Source organism: Lampris incognitus, chromosome 17, assembly GCF_029633865.1.
Source record: "Lampris incognitus isolate fLamInc1 chromosome 17, fLamInc1.hap2, whole genome shotgun sequence".
NCBI lineage: Eukaryota > Metazoa > Chordata > Actinopteri > Lampriformes > Lampridae > Lampris > Lampris incognitus.
In genome coordinates this window covers 5,814,482-5,842,062 of record NC_079227.1, presented here as the reverse complement: position 1 = coordinate 5,842,062, position 27,581 = coordinate 5,814,482, and the positions used below count along the sequence as shown (strand labels likewise).

At 49.8% G+C, this 27,581-nt stretch overlaps 1 protein-coding gene across 4 annotated transcripts; it reads left to right on the top strand.

The window, feature by feature from the left end:
* The first annotated feature begins 4,833 nt into the window (after positions 1-4,833).
* On the top strand, positions 4,834-26,606 carry tmem184ba (transmembrane protein 184ba). 4 transcript variants are annotated; one of them, XM_056297368.1, is made up of 9 exons: positions 4,834-5,138; positions 9,589-9,819; positions 12,447-12,612; positions 20,676-20,766; positions 20,994-21,161; positions 21,991-22,160; positions 22,496-22,690; positions 24,318-26,363; positions 26,423-26,606. In XM_056297368.1, the coding sequence occupies exons 2-8, from the start codon at positions 9,589-9,591 to the stop codon at positions 24,545-24,547; spliced, it is 1,251 nt and encodes a 416-aa protein (XP_056153343.1). In that variant the 5' UTR covers positions 4,834-5,138; the 3' UTR covers positions 24,548-26,363; positions 26,423-26,606. The 4 variants fall into 4 exon arrangements, with proteins under 4 accessions (XP_056153343.1, XP_056153345.1, XP_056153344.1 ...); XM_056297370.1 differs by having other exon boundaries at positions 26,494-26,574; XM_056297371.1 differs by lacking the exon at positions 4,834-5,138 and adding an exon at positions 5,253-5,287.
* The last annotated feature ends 975 nt before the right edge of the window (positions 26,607-27,581 follow it).

The window sequence follows — 27,581 nt, the reverse complement described above, 5'->3', positions numbered from 1 at the left end:
GGCCGATCCACCTGACCTACATGTCTTTGGACTTTGGGAGGAAACCGGACTCCCGGAGGAAACCCACACAGACACGGGGAGGACATGCAAACTCGTCACAGAGGACGACCCACCAACTCAGTGAACCGTGCAGGCCGCCAAATTCACAGTCTCCCGCTTTATTTCTCCCCAGTTGCACTTGGCCGTTTACCCCGCTCCTCCGAGCCGTCCCGGTCTCTGCTCCCCCCCCCTGCTGATCCGGGGAGGGCTGCAGACTACCACATGCCTCCTCCCATACACGTGGAGTCGCCAGCCGCTTCTTTTCACCTGACAGTGAGGAGTTTCACCAGGGGGACGTAGCGCGTGGGAGGATCACGCCATTTCCCCCAGTCCCCCCCCCCCCCCCCCCGAACAGGCGTCTGTCACAATTTTTTATATATATATATATATATATATATATATATGTGTGTGTGTATAAACCATGAAAAAGAGGGTAATTACATTTAAAGAAAGGAGCAGTAGCGTGCCGTGCCGGTGGGTCACTCCTACTCTGTCTCCGCCGTCCGTTACTGCTCACGCCAACATGGAGTTTGTTCCTGGCAAGACCAGGATGCTTCAGTGGCGGTCATCATAACGCGGTCTTTAACCAGGAGAGGTGTTTAAATGGTTTTCTTCTCCACTCAGAGTGGTTCTGCCCCCGGGCGCCGGAGGCCGAGGCAGAAAAGTTGAAACTCGGGTCCAAAGCTGTTGGTGTGCTGGCGGGTCTTCGGCGTCGGGCCGCGGCCTGCAGGGGTCGGCAGCTCAGTCCGGCCTCAGACGGACCCGCCGTCCTGCACACCAGACAGAGACCGGCAGCTAGTGGAGCTTAACAAGCCAGTTGGTTCCTACAGTTGTCCTTTACCAGTTTGTTTGACTGGCGCCCACATTAAACCACCATGTGGCGCCCAATTCATCAGTGCTACACACACACACACACATACACTTTGACAGGGAGCACCATGGTTCAGAGTGCCGAGCGAAGTGATTGACGTGTTTCATTGCCCTATATTTGATGTTTTGACGGGTTTTATGTCAGGTGTTACCAGACAGTCACTTGCTTCCCTGAGGACCGGTAGCAAACACCTGAACCGAGACCACAGCAGAAGCAGCAGCAGAGTCGCTATGGGCGGCATATGTTGACCCAGTAAACAGAAATCGCCACTACGCGATGTCGCACAGCATCACAAAACTTCCTTCCATCCATTATCCAAACCACTTCTCCTGCTCTCAGGGTCGCGGGGGCTGCTGGAGCCGATCCCAGCAGGCATTGGGTGGACAGGACTTCATTCCAAAGCTTAGCAATAAGCATGAATAAGTCATTTGAGCTGATGCACCATCCGGCAACGCCGCTGTCTTGGCCCTGATGATCTGGCAGAGGTGGAGGAGTCGAAATAATTGGATGAGAGCACCACCTACGCGAGGCTCCATTTGCTCGCCTCTCGTTCGTGAGATCTTGTCCGTCTTTGCCGAGACAGCAGCTGTTTGCCCCCCGATGGGCCGAGAGGACGTTTCTGTGAACTGTTTGTCACCTGAGAATAAGTTCGTGTAAAGCTCTTTACGAAAGAGCTTGCTTTACGGCCCGTCGTCCAGAGTCCTAAACAAACTCCAGAACATCCAGAACTCAGCGGCCCGCCTGCTCCCCCGCCACCACTCCTGAGACCACATCACCCCTGTCCTCCAAGAACCTCCACTGGCTCCCTGTCCCACAACAGATCCAGTTCACCGTCCTTCTCCTCACTCACAAAGCCCTCTGTGACCAGGCCCCCTCCTACCTCACGACCTGCTCCTCTATACCAGACTCCTTCTCCTCACTCACAAAGCCCTCTGTGACCAGGCCCCTCCTACCCCACGACCTGCTCCTCTACCAGACTCCTTCTCCTCACTCACAAAGGCCTCCGTAACCAGGCCCCCTCCTACCTCACGACCTGCTCCTCTATACCAGACTCCTTCTCCTCACTCACAAAGCCTTCTGTAACCAGGCCCCTCCTACCTCACGACCTGCTCCTCTATACCAGACTCCTTCTCCTCACTCACAAAGCCCTCTGTGACCAGGCCCCTCCTACCTCACGACGTGCTCCTCTACCAGACTCCTTCTCCTCACTCACAAAGGCCTCCGTAACCAGGCCCCCTCCTACCTCACGACCTGCTCCTCTACCAGACTCCTTCTCCTCACTCACAAAGCCCTCTGTGACCAGGCCCCTCCTACCTCACGACCTGCTCCTCTATATCAGACTCCTTCTCCTCACTCACAAAGCCCTCTGTGACCAGGCCCCTCCTACCTCACGATGTGCTCCTCTATCAGACTCCTCCTCACTCACAAAGGCCTCCGTAACCAGGCCCCCTCCTACCTCACGACCTGCTCCTCTACCAGACTCCTTCTCCTCACTCACAAAGCCCTCTGTGACCAGGCCCCTCCTACCTCACGACCTGCTCCTCTATACCAGACTCCTTCTCCTCACTCACAAAGCCCTCTGTGACCAGGCCCCTCCCACCTCACGACCTGCTCCTCTACCAGACTCCTTCTCCTCACTCACAAAGCCTTCTGTGACCAGGCCCCTCCTACCTCACGACGTGCTCCTCTACCAGACTCCTTCTCCTCACTCACAAAGGCCTCCGTAACCAGGCCCCCTCCTACCTCACGATCTGCTCCTCTATACCAGACTCCTTCTCCTCACTCACAAAGCCTTCTGTGACCAGGCCCCTCCTACCTCACGACCTGCTCCTCTATACCAGACTCCTTCTCCTCACTCACAAAGCCCTCTGTGACCAGGCCCCCTCCTACCTCACGACCTGCTCCTCTACCAGACTCCTTCTCCTCACTCACAAAGCCCTCTGTGACCAGGCCTCCTCCTACCTCACGACCTGCTCCTCTACCAGACTCCTTTCCTCACTCACAAAGCCCTCCGTGACCAGGCCCCTCCTACCTCACCGACCTGCTCCTCTACCAGACTCCTCCTCCTCACTCACAAAGGCCTCTGTGACCAGGCCTCCTCCTACCTCACGACCTGCTCCTCTACCAGACTCCTTCCTGCAGCCTTCGCTGCTCTGACGCCAACCTCCTGTCTCCACCACACAGAACCAAGCACCAGAGTCTTCTCCATAGCTGCCCCCTGCCTCTGGAGCTCCTTCCCCAAACACATCAGAGACACATGCACCCATCTGTCCACGTTCACATCATTCATCAAAACTCACCTCTTCACAGTTGCTTTTAATGTGTGATTAATGTTGTGTGTTACATGTTTTTGGCATGTTGCTTTCATGTTTATTTTAACTTGTGTAAAGCATCTTTGAGTACTATGAAAAGCACTCTATAAATAAAACGTATTATTATTATTTTATTATATTTAACCAGGAAACTAAATACAAACAATCTTAACAACAACAAAACAAACCTTATAACAAACAACAGCCAAGAGCAACATGTGACTGAGTTGCAGCTGTTAGGTTGACGCTGGTCTGTCTGGAGCAGACAGCTACTCTGAAGATGGACGACATGGATGTGACGTGGCGTCTGTGGACCCACTCATGTGTTGTACATTTCCACACCATGCTTACACTTTGGTCACATGATATTTGTGTATATTGTACAAGTCAATAATATTTTAAGGGTAAATCTTGTAAATATTTTGTATTGTAATTGTAAATATTGCAATGTAAATGATGTAAATATTGTAAATATTGTAACAGTGAATATTGTAATGTAAATAATGTAAGTATTGTAATGCAAATAATGTAAGTATTGTAATGTAAATAATGTGAGTATTGTAATTGTAAATATTGTAAGAGTCAATAAAAACATGCACAACTTAACCTGATTTGTGTGTGTGTGTGTGTGTGTGTGTGTGTGTAGCTTGATGTATGTATGTATGTATGTATGTATGTATGTATGTATGATAGATAGATAGATAGATAGATAGATAGATAGAATCATGTCTTTCATACCTTCTTTGATTCTTACCTAGACAGTGTCAAATACAGCAAGACTCCTAAAGCTGAACCAGCTACTGAGGATATTTGATATGTCACTTTGCTTTTGTAACAAGACATTTTGTAGGGTGTTAATTATTTTGTGTGTGTTCCTATTATGTGTGCTGTATTCCGTTTACAACCGTTATTTGGATAAAGAAAACGGCTTCACAACAGCATGTATGTCACTTCAGATCAGTAGACTCGAAATAGAACCACGCATGCGCAATGAGCATCCATGAGTCCCACCTACTTCCTGGTCCTTAAAAGGACCACTGCCGGGTTCTTGGTCTGGCGTAGTCCGTTAACCACAAATCATTTCCTACTGTACGAAAATCACTCAATACGGTGTGAAAACCAACTCGCTACGTTGTTTGCGATATACGATCCATTTCAGGGGTCACTTTTTTCTTTCCAGGGGTGACTCTGTCGTTGCGCTGCGGGATCTGTGACGTCACTCCGACGGAGTAAAGTTGATTGACGGATTGCCTGTCTCGAGCGAGTCGATTTTCACGCCATACCGAAACGAAGTCACGTGTATTTATAGAGCGCGCTGAAGACAACGTTGTTGACCGAGGTGCTGTACGATGCCGCGGTTCAAAGGTCAGCGTGCTGCGCAGTATCAACGAATGAGAAAACGAGATAGGAAACAAGGGCGGGAACGATACGCCCGAAGAGACCTGAAGGGGAAAAACGCCCTCAAAAGACCCGGAAGACCCGTGTCGGGACCGACGTAAAGCGCGCCGTGCGCCATTTGAAACGCGCTTCGACACCGGAATGGTCCTTTAATGGCAGTCGGCCGTGATTGGCTGATCCGGCCCGGTGGGCGGGGCGCAGACGATACCGCCGGCGAGCCGCAGAAGCCGCGTTCATGTGGCGGGGTTTAATCGGCCGCGCGCACGGAACCCGACCGGACCAAGTTGTTTTAGGTTTGGACCCGAGACCTGCGAGTGGTTCCGACGGTGTGCCGAGCTGAGTTGCTGGTAGCGGAGGTGGACACCTGGGAGACGGGGGCGCGGATTTCCAGCCGAGACGAGTCGAGCCGAGCCGAGCCGAGCCGAGCGGCGGCGGCGGGACCGGGATGGACGGCTTTAGGCAGGAATTAGGGCCGTCCGTCAATCACTTTCGGCTCTTGTGTGTCTGAGGCGGCTGAGGTGCGTGTTGTCGGGGAGTCTCCAGAACTTTTCCGTGCGGTACCGGGTTTGCGTGGAAGTGGTGATAAACGTGTGTGTTTGGCTTTCGGGCCGGGCTCTGGGAGGGGGGGGGGCCGAAAAGCTGCCGGTGGGGGAAAACGTTTCCAAAGGTAGGCCAACTTTTCTTTCCCGGTGACATCAACCCGCCGCCGCCGACGCTCGTCGTCGTCGTCGTCTCCGCGGGCTGTGCGTGACGTCATTGTGTGTAACCCGCATTTTCGTGTTGAAACGCCGCGTCACACGGATTAAGCGGATGGCCGCTAGTTGTCCGCTACGGTACGGTGGGGGGGGGGGGCTGAGAGCAGCATGGGGAAGTCGTGTCGGCTTTGCTGGAAGGGGGGGAAAAAAACCCCCGGGAGTGTTTTTTAACGTTGCTGAAGTCAGAATAATAACCTCTTTAGGCCCCTGTCATGACTCCCCATGAACCACACACACACACACACCGTGCCCCCCCGTCCCCCCCCTCCCATCTGTTGCTCTATTTCTGCCCCCCCCCCACGATTTTACCATAGTGTGTGTGTGTGTGTGTGTGTGTGTGTGTGTGGAGACCCCCCCCCCAGAATGACCTTTTTGCTTTTCAGAACGAACACACGTCCTTCTGCTTCAGCACTTCTCCAGTCTCTTTCATTGTGTGTGTGTGTGTGTGTGTGTGTGTGTGTGTGTGTGGAGACCCCCCCCAGAATGACCTTTTTGCTTTTCAGAACGAACACACGTCCTTCTGCTTCAGCACTTCTCCAGTCTCTTTCATTGTGTGTGTGTGTGTGTGTGTGTGTGTGTGTGTGGAGAGACCCCCCCCAGCCCAGAATGACCTTTTTGCCTTTCAGAACGAACACACGTCCTTCTGCTTCAGCACTTCTCCAGTCTCTTTCATTGTGTGTGTGTCTGTGTCTGTGTGTGTGTGTGTGTGTGTGTCTAAGTGTAAATGCTGATGCCGCTCCGCTGATGGTCCTTCGCAAACCAACACAAATGACCTACACACATATACACACACACACACGCGCGCACCCACGTAATAGGACAGTGGGGACACGTGGTCCTTCCTGTCTTCATGAACCATCTGAAAGGTGTTTGAATTACTTTCATCCAACCACTTAGTTAAATCACCTGAAGTGTTGTGGGTGTTTGTGTATATTTGTGGGTGGGCCACACACACACACACAGTTATTTCTGTGTCTGTTTTTGCATTTATCCGTGTCAGTGTTTCATCGTCCGTGTTTGTCTTCTGCATGTGTTAATGTGACTGATAGTTTCGATGCAGCTGGGACAGATGAGACGTGACGGGTCAATATGAGGGTGCGCTTCCTTCCTCTCAGCCTGTCTCCCCCCCCCCCTTCCTTTTTTTCATATTTTGTCAGTCTTTTTGTCCATCTGTCTCTCCTTCCATTGTCTCAGTCTCTCTCCTTTACTCTCTGTTTCTATTTTTTCTTTCTCTTCTCTCTTTTCCCTCTCTGTTCTCATTGGTAACACTCGTTCGCTCTGTGTTTGACCCCCGTCTTTCTCCTTCCATCAGCCTCCCGCGCTCTGTTTCTCTTCTCCTCTCACACTTCTCTGTTTCTTCCTGTTTCTCGGTTTCTTTTCCCTCCATTTGCTGTCTGTCCCTCTTTCGCTCCTTTTCTGCCCCTCCCTCTGTGATGTGCCCTTAGTGTGACAGAAAGAAGTCATAGACGACTGTTTTCCATGTTTGCGCGTGCTTTTTTTGTATTATTGCGTCGTTCGTCTGTCTGTGTTTTGTTAGTTTTGTCTGCGGTGTGCGTTTGTTTTACCCTCCCTGTGCCTCCCAAGTAATCTGGGAAGGCTTCCCCAGGATTCACCTCATATGACCGTCCTCATTCCCACGTGCAAGAGCAAACGCACCTCCAGAGAATGAGACTCTTGTCAGCTGAAGAGACGGGCGAGTGGAAAGCTGCTTGTTGCGTAACCGTTTCTTATCCCGTCCCAGGTCAAGTCCTTCTGCTTGTTGACGTCTTGGTGTGTTAGGCGTTGTTGGAAGTCTTATCCGAGTGACGGGTCCGCTATGGAAGGATGTGTGTGGATATTGGGTGATGTAATGTTAACCCTGGTTTACCGTTTCCATTATGTTCAGATGCTGATAGGTTTGTTGACACAGACACACACAAGCGTGTACACAGCAACACGCCTTCTTGACTCATAAGCAGATAACGGATGATTCGATCAAGGTTCATGGTTGATGATTTAACCCAGCCGCTGACAGTGCACAAGCCGGTGCATTCTTCATGCCGGTCCCAAGCCCGGACCGCCACGAAGAATGCACCCCTCCTCTTCCACCTGGTCTCTTGCACACACAGAATATCTACCTCCCTTCTCTCCATCATATCAGCCAGCCGGCACGGTGGCGCAGTGGTTAGCACTGTCACCGCACAGCAAGAAGGTCCTGGGTTCAAGCCCCGGGGTAATCCAACCTTAGGGATTGCCCAGGTTGTCGTCTATGTGGAGTTTGCATGTTCTCCCCATGTCTGTGTGGGTTTCCTCCGGGTGCTCCAGTTTCCTCCCACAGTCCAAAGACATGTAGGTCAGGTGAATCGGCCGTACTAAATTGTCGCTAGGTGTGAATGTGTGGGTGTGTGTATGTTGGCCCTGTGTGATGGCCTGGCGGCCTGTCCAGGGTGTCTCCCTGCCTGCCACCCAGTGACTGCTGGGATAGGGTCCAGCATCTCTGCGACCCTGAGAGCAGGATAAGCAGCTCGGAAAATGGATGGATTATCAGCCAGCTCTCTCCCTTTACCAATCATAGTGCCGACATTCAAAGTTCCAAGTCTCACCTCCACAAACCTACCCTTCCTTCCTCCTCTCCCGCTGCCCCTGGACATGCCTTCCCCCTCTCCTTCTCCTAACAGTAGTATAGTTTGCACCGGTACCCTGCTGGCCAACAGTACTGGTGGCAGTTCAAGGTTAATGAATTATGAATGAGGCAAAATGAGGAGTGTTCCTTCATCAAGTGATTCGACAGTGAGGTCTCAGTGCTGTTTGCAGTTGGCTCCAGGGGTTTTCCTTCATATCAGCCGTCATCAAACTTTGCTATTCTGCTTCTGGGTGCTTGCTAGTTGACGTTAACTTAGAAGTTTGACCAGAAATCCTCAAAAATGTGCAAAAAAATTGCCAAAATTAAAACCAACAGCGCAACAACTCAACCTAGTAGAGATGCACCAATATCACTCTTTCACTGTCGATACCGATTCCTAGTATGAATCTTTAAATACTGGCCGATCATGAGTACTGATCTGATCCGTCACCTTTACTAAGCCATACAGACTTAGTCCATGGGGACTAAGACACGGGGAGGACATGCAAACTCCACACAGAGGATGAACCGGGACGACCTCCAAGGTCGGACTACCCCGAGGCTCGAACCCAGGACCTTCTTGCTGTGAGGCGACCACACTAACCAGTGCGCCACTGTGCCGCCTGTTTTGTTTTCAGCCATTAAAAAAATACCGGCTTCCGTGTGCCACAAATGCAGTAAATCAAGCCATTTTGCTTTTATTTCTGGCATGTTACGCATGACTTTTAGTATCGGATTTTATTCGTGGGCAGATGTCCGATATCATGTAGCGCTGAATAATCTGTGGATTGATCAGCCTGGAAAAGGGCTGGGTGTAAATAGTGTACGGCAGTCTGAGGACAGATGTCCTCGCCTGCGTAAGTGTTTGTTTCCTTGTTATGTGGAATTAGCACATGGGAAGGACCATGTGTGGGCCCTTTGATTGCCTGGCGGCCTGTCCAGGGTGTCTCTCCGCCTGCTGTCCAATGACTGCTGGGATAGGCTCCAGCATCCTATGACCCCGATTGGGATAAGCGGCTTGGATAATGGATGGATGAATGGATGGATGATGTGTCGATTAATCGATTAGTCTGTTGACAGAACATTAATCGATTATAATGTTGGTAACCAATTAATCGTTTTAGACCAGTGAAAATGCCAAACATTTGTTAAAGCTTCACAAGATTTGCCCACCTTTCTCTGATTCACGTCATAATAAAATGAATACTTGAGGGTCTTTTTTTTTCTCTCACCGCTGGTCAGACACCACTTGGCCTCTGGGGGCTTGTTATGGCATCTGTTAATCGAAGCAATGATGGATAGATTAATCGATAATGAAAATAATCGTCAGTTGCAGCCCTAATACCAGTCCTCCATCTTAGCCTGGTATTGTCTCAACATCTGACCCCAGTACCCATGTGCATTTCTGCAACCAGGTTTAACTTGCCAAACAGTAGCTGGACTATTGGGAAGGTTTTGGATGGAGTTCACAGATGGTGGAGCAGATGTGTCTCCACTGCATAAAAAAATGAAAAGTTCTACATTGAGTACATGCTGCTTTTTAACGAGAAAGGATAATGAAAGGTATCGTCATCATCATCATCATATGACATTCTGTTTCCTGACTTGCAGATGAGTCTGTGGAGGCGAGACATCCCCCTGTCAGAGAGCCTGGGAGAGGATGTCCCGCTGGCCGTGGCGCCCGGTACGCCACTCAGCGCCGTTCCAACAGGCCCCAACATTTCCTGGCTCCCCGAGGCTCCCCTGCTGACCGCGGACCAGCCCATCTTTCTCATGACCCCCGCCTCGCAGTCCATCTCTGGCTTCTTTGTGTGGACCGCCCTCATCCTCACCTGCCACCAGGTAAGCAGGCTCCCGCGGGGCGGCGCGTTGTTGCGACTTGGAAAACTGGTTTGAAAAGAGGCATGGAAAAATGTTATATCATTACAATCCTGGATAAAGACATGCCGGACTCCAACTTAACACTGGACTTGGAGCTCGGTGTGTGATTTTGAAAGGGTAAAGGTCATGGGATGAAGACGTTAGCTCTTCTTTCTCACAGCCCTGTTTTGAAAGTATGTCCCTAAAGAGAGAATCTGTCATGGCCTAAGGCCTCCAGCAGACTGTGTGGTTTTAGCAGTCTTGTAAGTTTACCGCAAGCCACACTGTGTGATATGGATCTGATGAACTTGGCTACGACATCAGGTTTGATGTATGTAGACTGTACGACGATAACACTACTGAATCACAGGCTACGACACAAGTCGTCATCAGCATGCGTGCCTGCGTAATCAGTCTACGCCGCTGGTAGAGCAACATGACGCCAAGCAGGAATCCAGTCCTTTCAGTAGTCGCCGCTGCTTGTTTGTTGAATCCATCACATTTGGGTCCCAGATGCTAACAGTGTGTTTGTGTTTAGCGCCAGCAAAGATTGTGCATGGCGTTGATCAGTCGTCAGTTCCTGCTGCATTTCTATTGGTTGGTCAGTAGACGTAGGTCGTAGCAGCGGTCACACTGTGTGATGGTCATCTTACATTTCTGACACCGTCAGACTTTAGTCCCGGGTCATCTTCGGTCACCAGACCGGGATAACCGTCTGTGAGTCTGTCTCACAGTGACGTAGGACCACGGTCTTGGAGCCACGACCAGAGATATGGCCACGTGTGGTCGTCTTTCGTCTGAGACGGCCCACATCACACCGTGAGATATGGCCACGTGTAGTCGTCTTTCGTCTGAGACGGCCCACATCACACTGTCTGCAGGAGGCTTTACAGTAATGACGTTCATCCTCCACTGACTCACCTGCCACCACTTTGTCTTTTTGACTGGGACTTGTGGATTTTTTGAGTTTGGCTTACCTGTCAGGATGTGATCTGTTTTTTTCTTCATTTCATTTTTTCTTCTATCTTACACCACCCACCCCCCCTCCTGTCATCCCGCTGGCTGTTTGAGAGCTAGATCAACCTATGGGTCTATTTATGAGGGCTGAAGATGGGTGTGCTGGGAGGTGGTGGTTTGATGTGGTGGAGTGGAGGTTCTGTACACAGTACACACACACATACAGTTTTATTTGGCTGTGTGTGTGTGTGTGTGTGTGTGTGTGTGTGTGTGTGTGGTGGAGAAGGAACAGGTGATGTGATGCTGGAAAATCTCCTCCTTAGTTAAAGAGGAGAGCAGCGGTTGCTTGGCAGTGTTAGTCAGCTGGTGCTGCAGAAAAAATGCACATGCACACAGAATCCGGTGGATGCGGGATAAAAAGCTTCTATGAAGGTCTGTTTGTCAGACTGGATGAAAAAACAGAATGTTGATTAAAAAGTAGGATGCTAAGTGACACGAAGAGGGAGGCTGTTGAGATGTTAGAAGATTCTCGCTCTCTCTCTGTCTCTCTCGCTCTGTCTCTCGCTCTCTCTGTCTCTCTCTCTCACTCTCTCTCTCTCTCTCTCTCTCTCTCTCTCTCTCTCTCTCTCTCTCTCTCTCTCTCTCTCTCTCTCTCTCTCCAGTCCTCTGAGGTGGTGTCGGTGTTACATAGCTAGATCAGCGTAGGTATAAGCTGGTTAAGATAGAGGGATTTGTGTTTGAGGTACGGCTGCAGTCTAAATATGGAAAGATACCCTGTGATTCGCAATGTAAATATGTCCCCATAGTATCTCTCATCTGCACACTTCTGTCTTCTGTCTGTCTCTCATATCCCCCCCGCCCCCCAATTTTTCTCCCCAATTGTATCCAGCCAATTACCCCACTCTTCTGAGCCGTCCCAGTCGCTGCTCCACCCCCCTCTGCTGATCCGTGGAGGGCTGCATACTACCACATGTCTTCCTCCGATACATGTGGAGTCGCCAGCTGCTTCTTTTCACCTGACAGTGAGGAGTTTCACCAGGGGCACGTAGCACATGGGAGGATCACGCTACTCCCCCCAGTTCCTCCTCCCCCCCCCAAACAGGCGCCCCGACTGACCAGAGGAGGTGCTAGTGCAGCGACCAGGACACATACCCACATCCGAATTCCCACCCGCAGACACAGCCAATTGTGTCTGTAGGGATGCCTGACCAAGTCGGAGGTTAACACGGGGATTTGAACCAGCAATCGCCGTGTTGGTAGGCAACAGAATAGACCACTCCACTACCCGGACGCCCCCCTATCTGTCTCTCATAGTCATCGGCTGTCTTTTTCTCTGTCAGTTACATACTACTCTTTCTGGTTTCCTCTCTCTCTTTTTCTGCGGTACCCTCTGTCTCGTTCCCTTCATAATGTCTTGGTTTCTCTGTCGTTCTCTCTCCTTCTCATCTCGCTGAACCAGGAAGAGAAATCGAGACCAGAGGAGATCAGATGTAGATCTGGTGTAAGGTTGAAACCACAGTAGGCTCATACAGGCTGTGATGGCTGGTGTGAGCTGTGGGTTCCTCTGACACTTTCAGACGGGCCCGGGGGTAAAAATTAGACGTGTGCAGATCCAAACAGACGTGTTGATTCAGTCTCTCCCTCTGTCTCAGATCTACATGCACCTGCGGTTCTACAGTTCCCCGAACGAGCAGCGTCACATCGTCCGCATCCTCTTCATCGTCCCCATCTATGCCTTCGACTCCTGGCTCAGCCTCCTCTTCTTCACAAATGACCAGTACTACGTCTACTTCGACACCATCAGGGACTGCTACGAAGGTAAGGATGCTCACACGTGCACATATCTGTATAAACACACATGCACGCATATGATCATGGACACACACACACAAACCCACATATAAACACAAACACACATTATTGCACACACAAATATGCAGACACATGAACATGCACACACATAAACTCACTTGCAAACAGTCTCTTCTATCATCTTTTTTCATTGTTTTTCCTCTTCTGAACTTCTTTTCATATTTCTTTTTGGGTGTCGGGGTAGCATGGCGGTCTATTCCGTTACCTACCAACACGGGGATCACCGGATCGAATCCCCATGTTACCTCCGGCTTAGTCAGGCGTCCCTACAGACACAATTGGCCGTGCCTGCGAATGGGAGCCAAATGTGGGTATGTGTCTTGGTCGCTGCACTAGCACCTCCTCTGATTGGTCGGGGCGCCTGTTCCGGGGGGAAGGGGGAACTGGGGGGAATAGCGTGATCCTCCCATGCGCTACGTCCCCCTGGTGAAAATCCTCACTGTCCGGTGAAAAGAAGCGGCTGACGACTCCACAATAATCGGAGGAGACATGTGGTAGTCTGCAGCCCTCCCCGGATTGGCAGAGGGGGCGGAGCAGCGACCGGGACGACTCGGAAGAGTGGGGTAATTGGCTGGATACAATTGGGGAGAAAAGGGGGGGGGGAATCCTCCCCCCCAAAAAAAAGAAAAGAAAGAGTGGGGTAATTAGCCAGATATAATTGGGGAGAAAAAAAAAGTTTCTTTTTGTGCCTCTCTTCCGGGATTCCTTCGTGTTTCCTGTGTTCTTCCCGTCTCCTCTCCATACTGCAGCTCATTCTGCCCTCTCACACTGTCACATCAGCCGTCGTCTTCATTTTCCACGCTTAGGAGTGTGTTGAACATGCTCTCTGGTTTTGGCATTTGTTTTCTTGACCACACACACACACACACACGCACACACACACTGGGGTCTTGTGGCTGAATGTGTGTGTGTGTTTGAGGTGTTTGGGAACAGTCATGTTGAGTGTGTTGGAGGGTTATCTTGTGTTTTAGGATAAAATGTCTTTGATTATGATGTTCACCACACCCCACAACAAGGCAAATCATGACACTTTTGATTATTGTTCTGGCATTTTCCGCCTTTATTGGATGGTGATAGTGGAGAGAGAGCGAGACAGGGAAGGCAGGGGGGAGAGAGGGGGCGATGACATGCAGCGAAGGGCCCGGGCCGGATTCAAACCCGGGCCGCTGCGGTAAGGACCTAGCCTTACGCGGTACGTGCTCTACCAGGTGAGCCACCGGGGCGCCCCCAGTTATGACACATTTTAACCGGCGATGATGTGGGGGCGCCGTGCCGCCCACATCGTCCCTGCGGTGAAGTGACTCAAGCAGCTGGAAGGCCGTCCGGAGAAGTTTTCCTTCACCGTCATGTTCCTGAATTAGCAGTAGCTGTTCAGTCTGAAGGACGGCTCCCCCTCCTGTGTGCCAGCCTCTGCAGTGTTCAGAGGTAGAAAGCAGGCTCTGTTGTAGTGAAACCAATGTCACTACCTGCGTTGGCTGGCCAACGCCGTCGGTTGTGACGCTGTCCACATCGGAGACCCTTGGGGTCCGTATATGTGGGTTCTGCTTTCAGATGCTCTCATCGTCATAGATGTTGTTGTCTGACAGATGGCGCTCCTCCTGCTGACTCAAAACACACACACACACACACACACACACACACACGAGGATACCGACCTCCACCGCTGATATCCACAGAAAGCTTTTGTTTGAGGGTGTTTGGAGGTGTAATCAGTTGGACTCATCACGCACTCCTGTTTAACCTCTCCTCCTCTAGAATCTTAGGTTTAATCCTTCACTTCCATTGAGCGTAAGTATTTCTGCTACTCCTCCCTTCTCCTGAAGATTCTCCTCTTGCCCCTCGTCCACTCCTCACCCCCCCCAAGTCCCCCTCTTCTTCTTCCTCCTCTTTGCCCTGTCGCTCCCATCCCTGTTTAGATTTCTGAGCAAGCTAAACCTGTTGCATAGCAACCACCCCTCCCCCCCATTAACCAGATGCACTGGAGCAGATAATGAGTTTCTCTTAAACCAGACTTGTTGAGCCAAGCGTGGGCCGACTGTATCGCCATAGAGACCGTTACCACTGTAACGCGGTCTCAGAGGGAGTGTATAAGGGCTCAGTGGTAAACACTCAGGTCAGACACACACACACAGACTAATACAGAGGTTGGTTCTCTTGCTGCGACCAGACATTAGGTTTAGGCCGTGAACTGTGATGGCCGAGGTGTGTGAAGGCTGGTGAGTTATGATGAGAGAGACAGTCAGGCTCAAAGACAGACTGAGAGACAGACTGAGACAGACTAAGAGACAGACTGAGACAGAAAGAGAGTTAGACAAACACAAACAAGAGAGAAGAAATACTGCTGAGAGCTGACATCACAGGTTGCTGTCAGCGGTTCATCTGGGATCTGCTGGAACACATGGGAGCTAGCACAAACACACACACCTACCCTGTCACTTGTGTGATCCCGTGGACACACACACACACACACTGAGTGACAGTGTCAGAGAGCTATGTGTGTATGTGGATTTAGTTTCTCATCATTTTTTGCCCTAGTCTGACCAGGAGTGTCGTGATTTTTCCAAATGCACGATTCGATCTGATTTTTGATTTCAAGGTCACGATTTGATTTTTGATTTATATGTTTTATTTTCCGCACTGACAGCGATGCCATGTTAGACTATTGAGTCTTATTTGTAAAGACCAACAGATCACTGGTTTTATGCCCTGACAACTGTCACTTGCATTTTCAAATTCTTCTTTTTTTTGTGGGGGGGGGGATTCCCCCCCTTTTTTTTCTCCCCAATTGTCCCCGGCCAATTACCCCACTCTTCCGAGCCATCCCGGTCGCTGCTCCACCCCCTCTGCTGACCCGGGAAGGGCTGCAGACTACCACATGTCTCCTCCCATACATGTGGAGTCACCAGCCACTTCTTTTCACCTGACAGTGAGGAGTTTCACCAGGGGGACGTAGCGCGTGGGAGGATCACACTATTCCCCCAGTTCCCCCTCCCTTAACAGGCGCCCCAACCGACCAGAGAAGGTGCTAGTGCAGCAACCAGGACACATCCCCACCCACATCTCCCATCCGCAGACACAGCCATTGTGTCTGTAGGGACGCCCGACCAAGGTAACACGGGGATTCAAACTGGTGATCCCTGTGTTGGTAGACAACGGAATATACCACCACACCACCTGGACGCCTCAAATTCTTCTTTCCAAAAGATAGGGTACATTTCTTTAGTGCGACTTGAATTTTGTGGCTGCAGCAATATCCATAAATGTCTGAATGAGGACAGACGAGTTTCCTGTGTCAGTGGTGTCCTTTTTCCAGTCAAACCCATGTGTTTCTGATGCCCGCCAAGATGTCCTGCCGCACTGTCATGCTGCCAGAGGTGGCGTATGGTACCCGTGTCTAACGTAGCCTACAAACTGTAGTTTTCCGTCAACGACGCGTTTGTTGTGTCATAACATGGGGAAGGTAAAATGTCACCACACCGGTGACTTTAGGGAAGCAGGAGGATTTTACAGTTCTGTTGTTTCTCCGAGCCCGGAAGTGCAGCTGCGGACTACTGCTAAGCTACACTGTGTCGTCTTTGAAGTGTTTTTTTTTTGTTCGGACGTGTGCAAGTAGGCCAGGATGGAGAGAAAAAACATATCTGGAGAACTGCTGATCCTGCTTTTAATGTCGAAGGTTGAAATGGAAAGCTCATTTCCATCAATAGCATTGAAGTCGTGACACCCCTGGTCCTGACTCGGCAAAAACACATGACATCATCAGCATAGAGAGATGACATCTTTGGCTGAAGTTAGAGACAGTCAGGTGGCTCTCTGTCACAGGTAAAGGTCAGAGAAAGAGGTGTGTGTGTGTGTGCGTGCATGTGTTCTTCCCAGGATTAGGTCCATTATTACATTGGTCAGCAACTGCAGTCTCTCCCTCATGTGCTGAACTGATGCACCTGTCACTTCAACCGCCAACCACACACACACACACACACACACACACACACACACAGCAGAGTGACATTTGCCGCTCTCCCTGTCTGCTAGCAGCTGTTGGCCACATCTCCCTAAATCATACAGAGGCGTGTGTCATTAAAGCTGGGGTAGGCAAGTTTTTTTATGGCGTCATTGGGTAAAAATTCCATAACTACCTTTCAGCATATTGTAATTCAAGTTGTGTGAGAGAAAACCAGACTTCTGCACCTCCTCTTGGCTCTATTCAGGCTTTAGGAAATCTAGTGCGGGACAAAAGATTTTAGCCAATCACGGGTAATTTCAGACGGAGGGCATTCCTAGTGGCTGTTCTACAAATGCAGATGCACGTGTACGCGATCGGCTCACGTCTGCCCTGCCCCACCGGCCGCTTGCGGTTGTAATCCTGACCCTAAAAATCAACAAGACCAACTCAAAAGGCTGCGTCACGTGAAAACTACGAGTGTAACGAAGAGATTCGCTAAAAAAAATGAGGAGGGAGGGTGATGTTGGATTCTGGTTAAATAGTGTGGTGTGTGTGGTATATGTGTATTTCTTGTTTGAGTTCTTTGGTTTGGTGGTGGGGGGGGGGTCTGTAGGCTGGAAGCCATGCCAAAGCCTACAGGTTCCCTCACTATTGTCTGTCCTGCCTGCCTGTGTTTTAATTTTTAATTCTGATCCTCTTTGATTCTATAGAGTTCAACGTGTCGTGAGATATGTTATTTCCCGATTGGTTTAAAATAAGGAGAGCGGGTTATGGCGCTGCGAGGGCCTGAGAAAAAAAAAGAAAGGATCCTCATGAATGATCATTTATTAGGCGGTACGGTGGCGCAGTGGTTGGCGCGATCGCCTCACAGCAAGAAGGTCCTGGGTTCGATCCCCAGGGTAGTCCAACCTTGGGGCTCGTCCCGGGTCGTCCTCTGTGTGGAGTTTGCATGTTCTCCCCGTGTTATCCCCGTGTCTGCGTGGGTTTCCTCCGGTCCAAAGACATGTAGGTCAGGTGAGTCGGCCGTACTAAATTGTCCCTAGGGGTGTGTGTGTGGGTGGGGGGGGGGGGCCCTGTGATGGGCTGGCGGCCTGTCCAGGGTGTCTCCATGCCTGCCACCCAATGACTGCTGGGATAGGCTCTAGCATCCTGCAACCCTAATTAGGATAAGCGGTTTGGATAATGGACGGATGATAGATTATCATTTACAATACACGTTTCACAAGTCTCGCTTTGACATTTCCTGGTTGTACATGAGTGTGAGGAGCTGAAGAGCGATGCGGAGGTCATTTGGTGGGAGGGGTTTAGCGGAGTGATACAAGGCAGCAGAGAGAGGGGTTGGAGGATCTGCATTGGCATGTTCATGTTGCCTACTGCAACTTTAATGGCAGCAGTTTGACCAAATGCAGCTCATATTCCTGTCAGCGGGTCGGGAGTTTGTCAAGACGGAGACAACCCGGGTGTTTTTCCCCCAAGACTCAGAGTTTGTGTTTGTGTTGGTTGTTGTAAAGTTAACGGCTTCATTCAGCAGATGGACAGATGTGGTGTCACTGATCCAGGCATCGTAAAACCAACCACAGACACAAACTCCAGCTTGCCCCCTGTGCATTCATCCCAGTGAAAGGTGAGAAATGAGGGAGGACAGACGTGTGTTCTCTTCTGAGGATCCTGGTCATTTATGCACTTCTACGAACAAACCGGTGTTTTAACTGCCGTTTTAGAATGGCGAGTCACTCATACCTCATCACACTGGTGGTGACTGGCCGGATGAGTCATGTGACTGTTTTTCATAATCCTGCTGGAAATGTTTTAATCCATCTCATGACCTGTCCCTTATGTTATTGTGTATTCATCTGTTCTGTATAAACTGATATTGGTACAGCCTCTCTAAACACACTGTCTGTGTGTGTGTGGCTGGCTGTGTGAGGCAACAGCAGTCACTCATCACTCAGTCAGCTGGTTCTGTTCATGTGAGCTTTCTTTCTACATTTCATCTTGTTTTTCACTTCCTGGTTCAAAAGTAATCAAGGATTTCACACTCTATCCAACATCTTAAAGCGGAACCGAGACCCAGACCCTCTGATACCCAGACCCTCTGTTACCCAGACCCTCTGATACCCTGAACTTTTGATACCCAGACCCTCTGATACCCAGACCCTCTCATCGCTCCGTTTGGCATTACTGATGGAGTGGCTCCTCATTTGACAGTCGCAGAGTGCCGCGTGGTTACCTTTGCTTCACTCCTGGCCAGACGGGGAGTTTTGCTCAGGTGGGAGGATGATGCCCCGCCCACACTTCGTCAGTGGCTTTGAGATGTAATGTCCTGCCTCAACCTAGAGATGTGCTTCTCAGTCAGTGGTTCTGAGAAGAAATTCTATGAAACTTGGGAACCCTTTTTAACATCAATAACAACCAAACGACATAACATGACATGCATTTTACCTCCGCCCTTGACACAGAAATAACAACTGACTCCATGGAAGCAGCTGCAGCTTTACTTGTTATTTATTTATTGCTAAATATTGTGCCTGAGGGCCCTGACACACCAGGCCGCCGTTGGCCAATGTCGGGCCGTCGGTGAGCGTCAGTGACCCTAGTTTTCACGGTGCGTCCTGGACCGTCGGCACTAGTCGGACCCCTGTCGGCAGCTTTTCGGCCGACTCAGCGTGTTGAATCGGCGGAGGCTGTCAGTGAGAGAGATCACTCTGATTGGCTGTTCAGCTTGGCGAATCAGTGCAGAGCGTACATGCTAGCTAGTTGGCCGTTGGCTGTAGTCTTTGCGGTGTGTTCAAGGCTACTTTTTGGCCCAGACGGCATGCGACGTGAGGCGACGCAACTGTCGGCCTTCGTCACTGCTAGTCGGTTTGGTGTGTCTGGGCCCTTAAAACTACTCTGGACAATCAAAGGGGTGGGGGGATGGTTGGTGGGAGGGGGACTGTTTTATTTTATTTTATCTTCATTATCACTGTCATTGTTATTGCTTCCTTCCTTTTTTTTTGTGGATTTTTCCCCCCTCCTTTTTCTCCCCACTTGTATCCGGCCAATTACCCCACTCTTGCGAGCCGTCCCAGTCTCTGCTCCACCCCCTCTGCTGATCCGGGGAGGGCTACAGACTACCACATGCCTCCAGCCATACATGTGGAGTCATCAGCCGCTTCTTTTCACCTGACAGTGAGGAGTTTCACCAGGGGGACGTAGCGCATGGGAGGATCACACTATTCCCCTCAGTTCCCCCTTCCCCCCGAACAGGCGCCCCGACTGACCAGAGGAGGCGCTAGTGCAGCGACCAAGACACATACTCGCATCCGGCTTCCCACCCACAGACACAGCCAATTGTGTCTGTAGGGACGCCTGACCAAGTCGGAGGTAACACAGGGATTCGGTTCGGCGATCCCTGTGTTGGTAGGCAACGGAATAGACTGCCACGCCACCCGGAGGCCCTGTTATCGCTTCTTTTTCTTTCTGTTCTTTTAATGTATACTTTACAACAATGTGGAACACATCTGCCCAACCCTGATAACTCCGTCTGCTAATAAAAAGATTGTGGAATATAAGTGATCAAGTATTGTGTAAACATTAATGATGATGTCATCGAGACTGAAGATTTATTTATTTTTTTTAGCTCAGCAACTCACCAGTTCTTACTTGCTTTCATTGTTTGCAAAGCTTTTAATAACTTTGGAAAAATGCAAACGGTAGTTATTATTATTTTTATGTTATAAAGAATATTTCTGTCCTATAGCAGTATTGATTACACGCCCCTTCAGGTATTGTTCCCTTGAGGTTAATATTAATGAATTATACGTTTTGGTCACCTTCTGTAAGGTTAATTCAACACACCGCTATCTCAGGACACCGCTATTAACTGGATTGAGTCTGTGGCAGTCTTGGTACATTGTGTGTGTGTGTGTGTGTGTGTGTGTGTGTGTGTGTGTGTGTGTGTGTGTGTGTGTGTGTGTCTGTCTGTCTGTCTGTCTGTCTGTCTGTGTAGGCTCACACACAACCAACAAAACAATCCTCTGCTGTTTGTGCTGTAAAATGGCCGTTGTCTGCCTCTGTTTCTCCTCAGCGTTTGTGATTTACAACTTCCTGAGTCTGTGTTACGAGTACCTGGGAGGAGAGAGTGCCATCATGGCCGAGATCAGAGGGAAACCCATCAAGTGAGTCCCGGCTTTCTCCTCTTTCCTCCTCCGTCTCTGTTTAGACATATGTAAATGCAAATACTGTTAGATTGATTTAGTGTTTAGAAATTGTAACTTCTGCTTTGTGAGTTGCTCACGGCTGAGCAGCAGGCGGTCTGGTTTGTGCGATGGGTGTGTGCATGAATTTCTTCATGGCTCTGGTAATCAGCATGTGTAACCCTGCTGTTCTGTGTCGCCTCGTCCAGGTCCAGCTGTGTGTACGGTACCTGCTGTCTGTGGGGTAAAGCCTACTCCATCGGCTTCCTGAGGTTCTGCAAGCAGGCCACACTGCAGTTCTGCGTGGTCAAACCGCTCATGGCCATCATCACGGTCATCCTGCAGGCCTACGGCAAATACAGAGACGGCGACTTCAAGTAGGCGCTCGCCGCTTTTCTTTCCTTCACGCTCTCATGTCACACTTTGTCTAACAGGCAAATTAGGCTTTAGAAAGGCTGTTCTGAGGGCGTCCGGGTAGTGTGGCGGTCTAGTCCGTCACCTACCAACACAGGGATCGCTGGATCGAATCCCCGTGTTACCTCCGGCTTGGTTGGGTGTCCCTACAGACACAATTGGCCGTGTCTGCGGGTGGGAAGCTGGATGTGGATATGTGTCCTGGTCGCTGCACTAGCGGTCGGGGCACCTGTTCAGGGGGGAGGGGGAAGTGGGGGGAATAGCATGATCCTCCCACGTGCTACGTCCCCCTGGTGAAATTCCTCACTGTCAGGTGAAAAGAAGCGGCTGGCGACTCCACATGTATGGGAGGAGACATGTGGTAGTCTGCAGCCCTCCCCGGATTGGCAGAGGGGTCGGAGCAGCGACCGGGACGGCTCGGACAAGTGGTGTAATCGGCCAAGTACAATTGGGGAGAAAAGGGGGGAAAATAAAAAAAAAAAAGAGAGAGAGAGAGATGCTGTTCCATGATGTCTATAGACATGATGAACTGCTGTTGGTCTGGATGAGGGGGGTTGTTAATGTCCAGAGTGTTTCTTCATCTGTCTGTCTGTCTGTCTGTCTGTCTGTTTGTGGCCATGTAATGTAATAGTAAAACTAGGTCTGGTGTGTTTTGTATTGCAAAACCTTTCCTCCAAACTTAACTATAGTTTCTATTCTCAGTTGTCTGCCTGTTTCTCTGAGATAAAATTTTGCTACATTACAATGTTATTCTGTGGTGTTGTAATGTACTGCATCTCTCTCTCTCTACAGTGTTGCCAGCGGCTACCTGTACGTGACCATCATTTACAACATCTCTGTGAGTCTCTCTCTGTACGCGCTCTTCCTCTTCTACTTCGCCACCAGGGAGCTGCTGAGCCCTTACAACCCCATGCTCAAGTTCTTCATGGTCAAGTCCGTCATCTTCCTCTCCTTCTGGCAGGGTGAAGACACACACACACACACACACACACACACACACACACACACACACACACACACACACACACACACACACACGCTACCCATCCATCCATTATCTACACCCACTACCCCATTATCTACACCCAGCAGGGTCATGGGGTGGATACTGGTACTTGTCCCAGCAGGCTTTGACTCAGTCATAATTCATAATTCAGTTTGTCCATGATTTAGTATGATTTATTACAAGTATTACTAGTATGATTTAGTACAAGAATACTTTGACATACTTATTGTATAATTTTGCTCCTTTTTTTTTCTGAACTCTGCCTCTTTAATTTGAATTCTTTTTGGTCAGGCATGTTGCTGGCCATCCTGGAGAAGTGCGGGGCGATCCCTCAGATCAATTCGGTGGAGGTGTCTGTGGGTGAGGGCACGGTCGCGGCCGGCTACCAGAACTTCATCATTTGCATCGAGATGTTTTTTGCAGCTGTGGCCCTGCGGCATGCCTTCACATACAAAGTCTATATGGACAAGAGGCTCGATTCCCAAGGTAATGGAGACGCCGTCCATGGTTAACGGACGGAGGGGAATTGCAGTCACATGACCTTACCAGTGTTGTCTAGCAACAGTAAAATGGAAAGTAGAAAATATTACAAAAATATGAAATATTGCTCAGTCCTTTTTAAAAAAAATCAGATTCCTTTAGTTATGATTCTCGGTGCTGTTTGGGTCACCAGACAGAGTCCACGTTCCCTGTTCCTGTGGTGTCTGCTCTGTAAAATGAAACGGTGTGATACTTTGACTCATGGGGAAGTAAAATGACAGACGGTTAGAAAAACAACATGAACTAATTAAAGTGAAAGCTTTTCCATTTTCTCTGCAGGCAGGCTCCCTGAGCTCGTATGTGAGCTGATTATGACCACAGCAAAATGGTGGACAGGGACGGGAGATAATTATTTTATTAATCCAACCTTTAATCTGATGTTTTAGAGGGGTTTTATAACAGAAGCAGTGAGGTTTTTTTTTAGTTAAATGTTTCTTAAATTGAACTGTCATGAAATAGTATCATTATTGTTATTATTGTTATTATTTTATTATTCATGTCTTTTAAGATGCTGATTCTCCTGTCAATTTGCTACAATGTCACCAATCTTCATTCTGTATTTCCACTGAATATCTTCCTTCCTTCCTTCCTTCCTTCCTTCCTTCCTTCCTTCCTTCCTTCCTTCCTTCCTTCCTTCCTTCCTTCCTTCCTTCCTGCCTGCCCTCCCTTTCAACCCCTCTCTACATTTGACCTCTCCTCTCATCATGGAGCACTTCTCCCTCCATCCATTCTGTCTATTCATTTACTCCCCCCCTTTTCTCCCCAATTGTATCCGGCCAATTACCCCACTCTTCTGAGCCGTCCCGGTCTCTGCTCCACCCCCTCTGCTGATCCGGGGAGGGCTGCAGACTACCACATGCCTCCTCCCATACATGTGGAGTCGCCAGCCACTTTTCACCTGACAGTGAGGAGTTTCACCAGGGGGACGTAGCGCGTGGGAGGATCACACTGCCCCCCCCCCCCCCGAACAGCTAGTGTAGCGACCAGCACATATACCCACATCCGGCTTCCCACCCGCAGACACGGTCAATTGTGTCTGTAGGGACGCCCGACCAAGCCGGAGGTAACACGGACTGGCGATCCCCGTGTTGGTGGGCAACAGAATAGACCGTTACGCTACCCGACCTTTTTACAACCCTGCTTAAAGTTCGATGTGTTGTATTTCCTTTTTCTCAACATGCGACACTCTTCCCGTTTCCCGTTCCTACACCCCTCTCTCTCTCTCTCTCTCTCTCTCTGCTGCGTTATAAAGGATCCATTCCTACGTATGGAGAGTTTGGTAGGTTAAGAGTCACTCTTCTCTTCCACCTCCTTTCTGTTCTACCTTTTTATCTTTTCGTCTTCTGAGTGACGTGTTGTATCAGGTGTGTTTGGGTGAGCTTGGTTTTCGTTGCGTGAACACCAGCTCTCAGTGTGTGTTGTTGTTTGTTGTTGACTTTGGTTTAACAGTCGTAACTAGTTTTTCATATCTTTCCATTCCCCAACCCTGAACAACCTCTCCTAACTCCCACAATGCAATGCCTACTCGCTCGACCCCCTTTCCCCCTACCCCACCCCGCCCCACCCCCCGCAGGCCGCTGTGCCCCCATGAAGAGCATCTCCAGCAGCCTGAAGGAGACCATGAGTCCCGGGGACATGGTCCAGGACGCCATCCACAACTTCTCGCCAGCCTACCAGCAATACACCCAGCAGTCCACGCTGGAGCAGGGGGCGCCGCAGCCCATCCCCCGCACGCACAGCGCCACCGGTCCCCGCAGCGACACAGAAAAAACGCTCCTCCTCAGCTCTGATGACGAATTCTAGACGCACGTAGGCGCCTTCGCCTTCGCCTCGCGTTTTCTGCAAGCGCAGCTGGACCACAGCCCCTCCTCCTTTAGACTTCTTATTCTTTTTCTTTTTTTCTTTTTTTGATGGCTTTGGGGAATGGTAACTTTCTTCTATTGGCTACCTGATGACAGGAAACAGGAAATGTTCAGAGGGTTTTTTGAGGATGATGGACCCCCCCCCCACTGCAAAAACTTGTGACTCAAACATTGGCCTTTTTCATCTTGTACTTGACTTCTCTAACCGTCGGACGTGGTGGGAGGAGTCTGAGGTACCTTTTTTATCTTGTACTTCTCTAACCGTCGGACGTGGTGGGAGGAGTCTGAGGTACCTTTTTTATCTTGTACTTCTCTAACCGTCGGACGTGGTGGGAGGAGTCTGAGGTACCTTTTTTATCTTGTACTTCTCTAACCGTCGGACGTGGTGGGAGGAGTCTGAGGTACCTTTTTTATCTTGTACTTCTCTAACCGTCGGACGTGGTGGGAGGAGTCTGAGGTACCTTTTTTTATCTTGCACTTCTCTAACCATCGGACGTGGTGGGAGGAGTCTGAGGTACCTTTTTTATCTTGTACTTCTCTAACCATCGGACGTGGTGGGAGGAGTCTGATGTACCTTTTTTATCTTGTACTTCTCTAACCATCGGACGTGGTGGGAGGAGTCTGAGTTGCTGTATTGCTGACGCCGTTTTCTAGAAGATGGTTTATTTTTAGCAGATTTGTGAGTCAGAGTGGTCCCATGTGCACTCTGCTTGACTGAGAGACCACGGCCTCGGGCTCTGGCTCCGGCCGGTTTAATCTGATGCGTGTGTAAGCTAAAAGGAATTTGTTTGTAATATTTCTAAACCAAATGTGTAACTTGGTGGTAATGTTACGACATCGGCTCGTCTGCTTTCGTTTCGTGCGGGTTCGGGCCCTGCTGGTCTCGGCACTCCGTCATGGAGGCGTTTTAACATTGGATTCAGAAGGACGCTGGTCCCAACGTGGATGGAGTATATCTGAAAGGAGTTGGGTGGAGGCAGTGGAGGTGGTGGATTACAGATTAAGTTGAGGCGTCCGTCCCGGCGTTGACCTTGTGCGCCGGGACGTGGTGTGTGTGTCTGGGATTAGCGCCCCTCCCAGACCTGTGCAGAGCGATGTAGGTTAAACTGCTGCAGCTCCCCCCGTGTGTCCTGCTGGAAACGCTTTACGTGGGATTTAAACTATATTTAGGCCTGTTCTGACTTCACTGTGATTTCCATCACACGTGAGTCTAACACTTGTGTTACTGTCACACTGTTGTGTGTTTCTTTTATTTACTGTCAGACTGTTGTGTGTTTCTTTTATACAGTAACACTTGTGTTACTGTCAGACTGTTGTGTGTTTTTATACTCAGCTGTGATGTAGATGTTCCAGAGAATCTTGTTTTTGTCGTTCCAAGTGGTTTGTCCTCTAAACTCAGTGGAGTGAGTCACGATACAGACGGGGCGGCACTAGGACGGATGTGGACACACACACACAAACACACAGGTATCCACAAACCTCGAGATAGGTATGATCATACCTTCTGCTTCAGACACACTCAGCGGTTGAGGAAGTGTGTGTGTGTGTGTGTACATGTTTTGCTATCCTTGTGTGGACACAAGGTAGCAAAACCTGACAGCACGTACCTTCTGCGGACATTTCAGAGGTCTGCACAAGGAAAAGGGTTTATTTTAGGGTTAGGAATTTGTTTTAGGGGTACGGTTAGACTTAGGGTTAGGTTAAGGTTAGGGTAAGGTTTAGGGTTAGAATTAGGGTTAGGTTAAGGTTAGGGTAAGGTTTAGGGTTGGGTTAGGGTTAGGGTAAGGTTTAGGGTTAGAATTGGGGTTAGGGTAAGGTTTAGGGTTAGAATTAGGGTTAGGGTAAGGTTTAGGGTTAGAATTAGGGTTAGGTTAAGGTTAGGGTAAGGGTTAGGCATGTGGTTTGCGTGGGTAAGGTTAGTGTTAAGGGCTAGGAAATGAATGTAGTCAATGAGGGGTCCTCATAAGGATAGTGAAACGACTGTGTGTCTGTGTGTGTGTGTGTGTGTGTGTGTGTGTGTGTGTGTGTGTGTGTTCATGTCAGGATTAATACAACTTTTTGGCTCTAATATTTTGTGTTTAGCTCTCAGGGCTTCTTGGGTGTCGGTATTTATGTGAATGTGCCCAGGAGCCGTCTCCTGGTTTTAGGACTCATGAAGTTGAAGAGTTTGATCTCATTGTGATTTTTTTTTTTTTCACAGTTAAAACTCAATGGCAGGGCGTCTGGGTAGCGCGGCGGTCTATTCCGTTGCCTACCAACACGGGGATTGCCAGTTCAAATCCCCGTGTTACCTCCGGCTTGGTTGGGCGTCCCTACAGACACAGTTGGCTGTGTCTGCGGGTGGGAAGCCGGATGTCTGTATGTGTGCTGGTCGCTGCACTAGCGTCTCCTCTGGTCGGTTGGGGCGCTTGTTCAGGGGGGGAACTGGGGGGAATAGCGTGATCCTCCCACATGCTACGTCCCCCTGGCGAAACTCCTCACTGTCAGGTGAAAAGAAGCGGCTGGCGACTCCACATGTATGGGAGGAGGCATGTGGTAGTCTGCAGCCCTCCCCGGCTCAGCAGAGGGGGTAGAGCAGCAACCGGGACGGCTCAGAAGAGTGGGGTAATTGGCCAAGTACAATTGGGGAGAAAAATCCAAAAGAATAAAAGCGGGTTACTTATGTCCCTGTGTGTCCTGTGTAGTCGGTCACATGCAGCTTGAGGCACAGTACTTCCAAACATGGTACTTCCAAATACGGTACTTCCAAACACGGCTGAGGAACAGAATTAGAGGCAGAATTCCCATCCAATCTAAACATGTGCACCTCACCGTTATTCATCCGTCGCAGCGAGGAGGACCATCTGGTCATCCTGTGATGGATGACTGATGACTTGCACGATGATTAAAGTGAGCAAGAGTTGCGCATCATCAACCCCACTCTCTCGTCCGAGACCACCTACTACCAGTGGCAAGACTAAGCGAGACGACTGGCA

What these genes read in the sequence shown, in the direction of transcription:
- tmem184ba (XM_056297368.1), top strand. Translation starts at nt 9,589, where the DNA reads ATGAGTCTGTGGAGGCGAGACATCCCCCTGTCAGAGAGCCTGGGAGAG. An exon ending in CATCAGGGACTGCTACGAAG is followed by an intron (nt 12,613 to 20,675) that starts GTAAGGATGCTC and finishes GTTTCTCCTCAG; the next exon opens with CGTTTGTGATTTACAACTTC. An exon ending in ATCAGAGGGAAACCCATCAA is followed by an intron (nt 20,767 to 20,993) that starts GTGAGTCCCGGC and finishes CGCCTCGTCCAG; the next exon opens with GTCCAGCTGTGTGTACGGTA.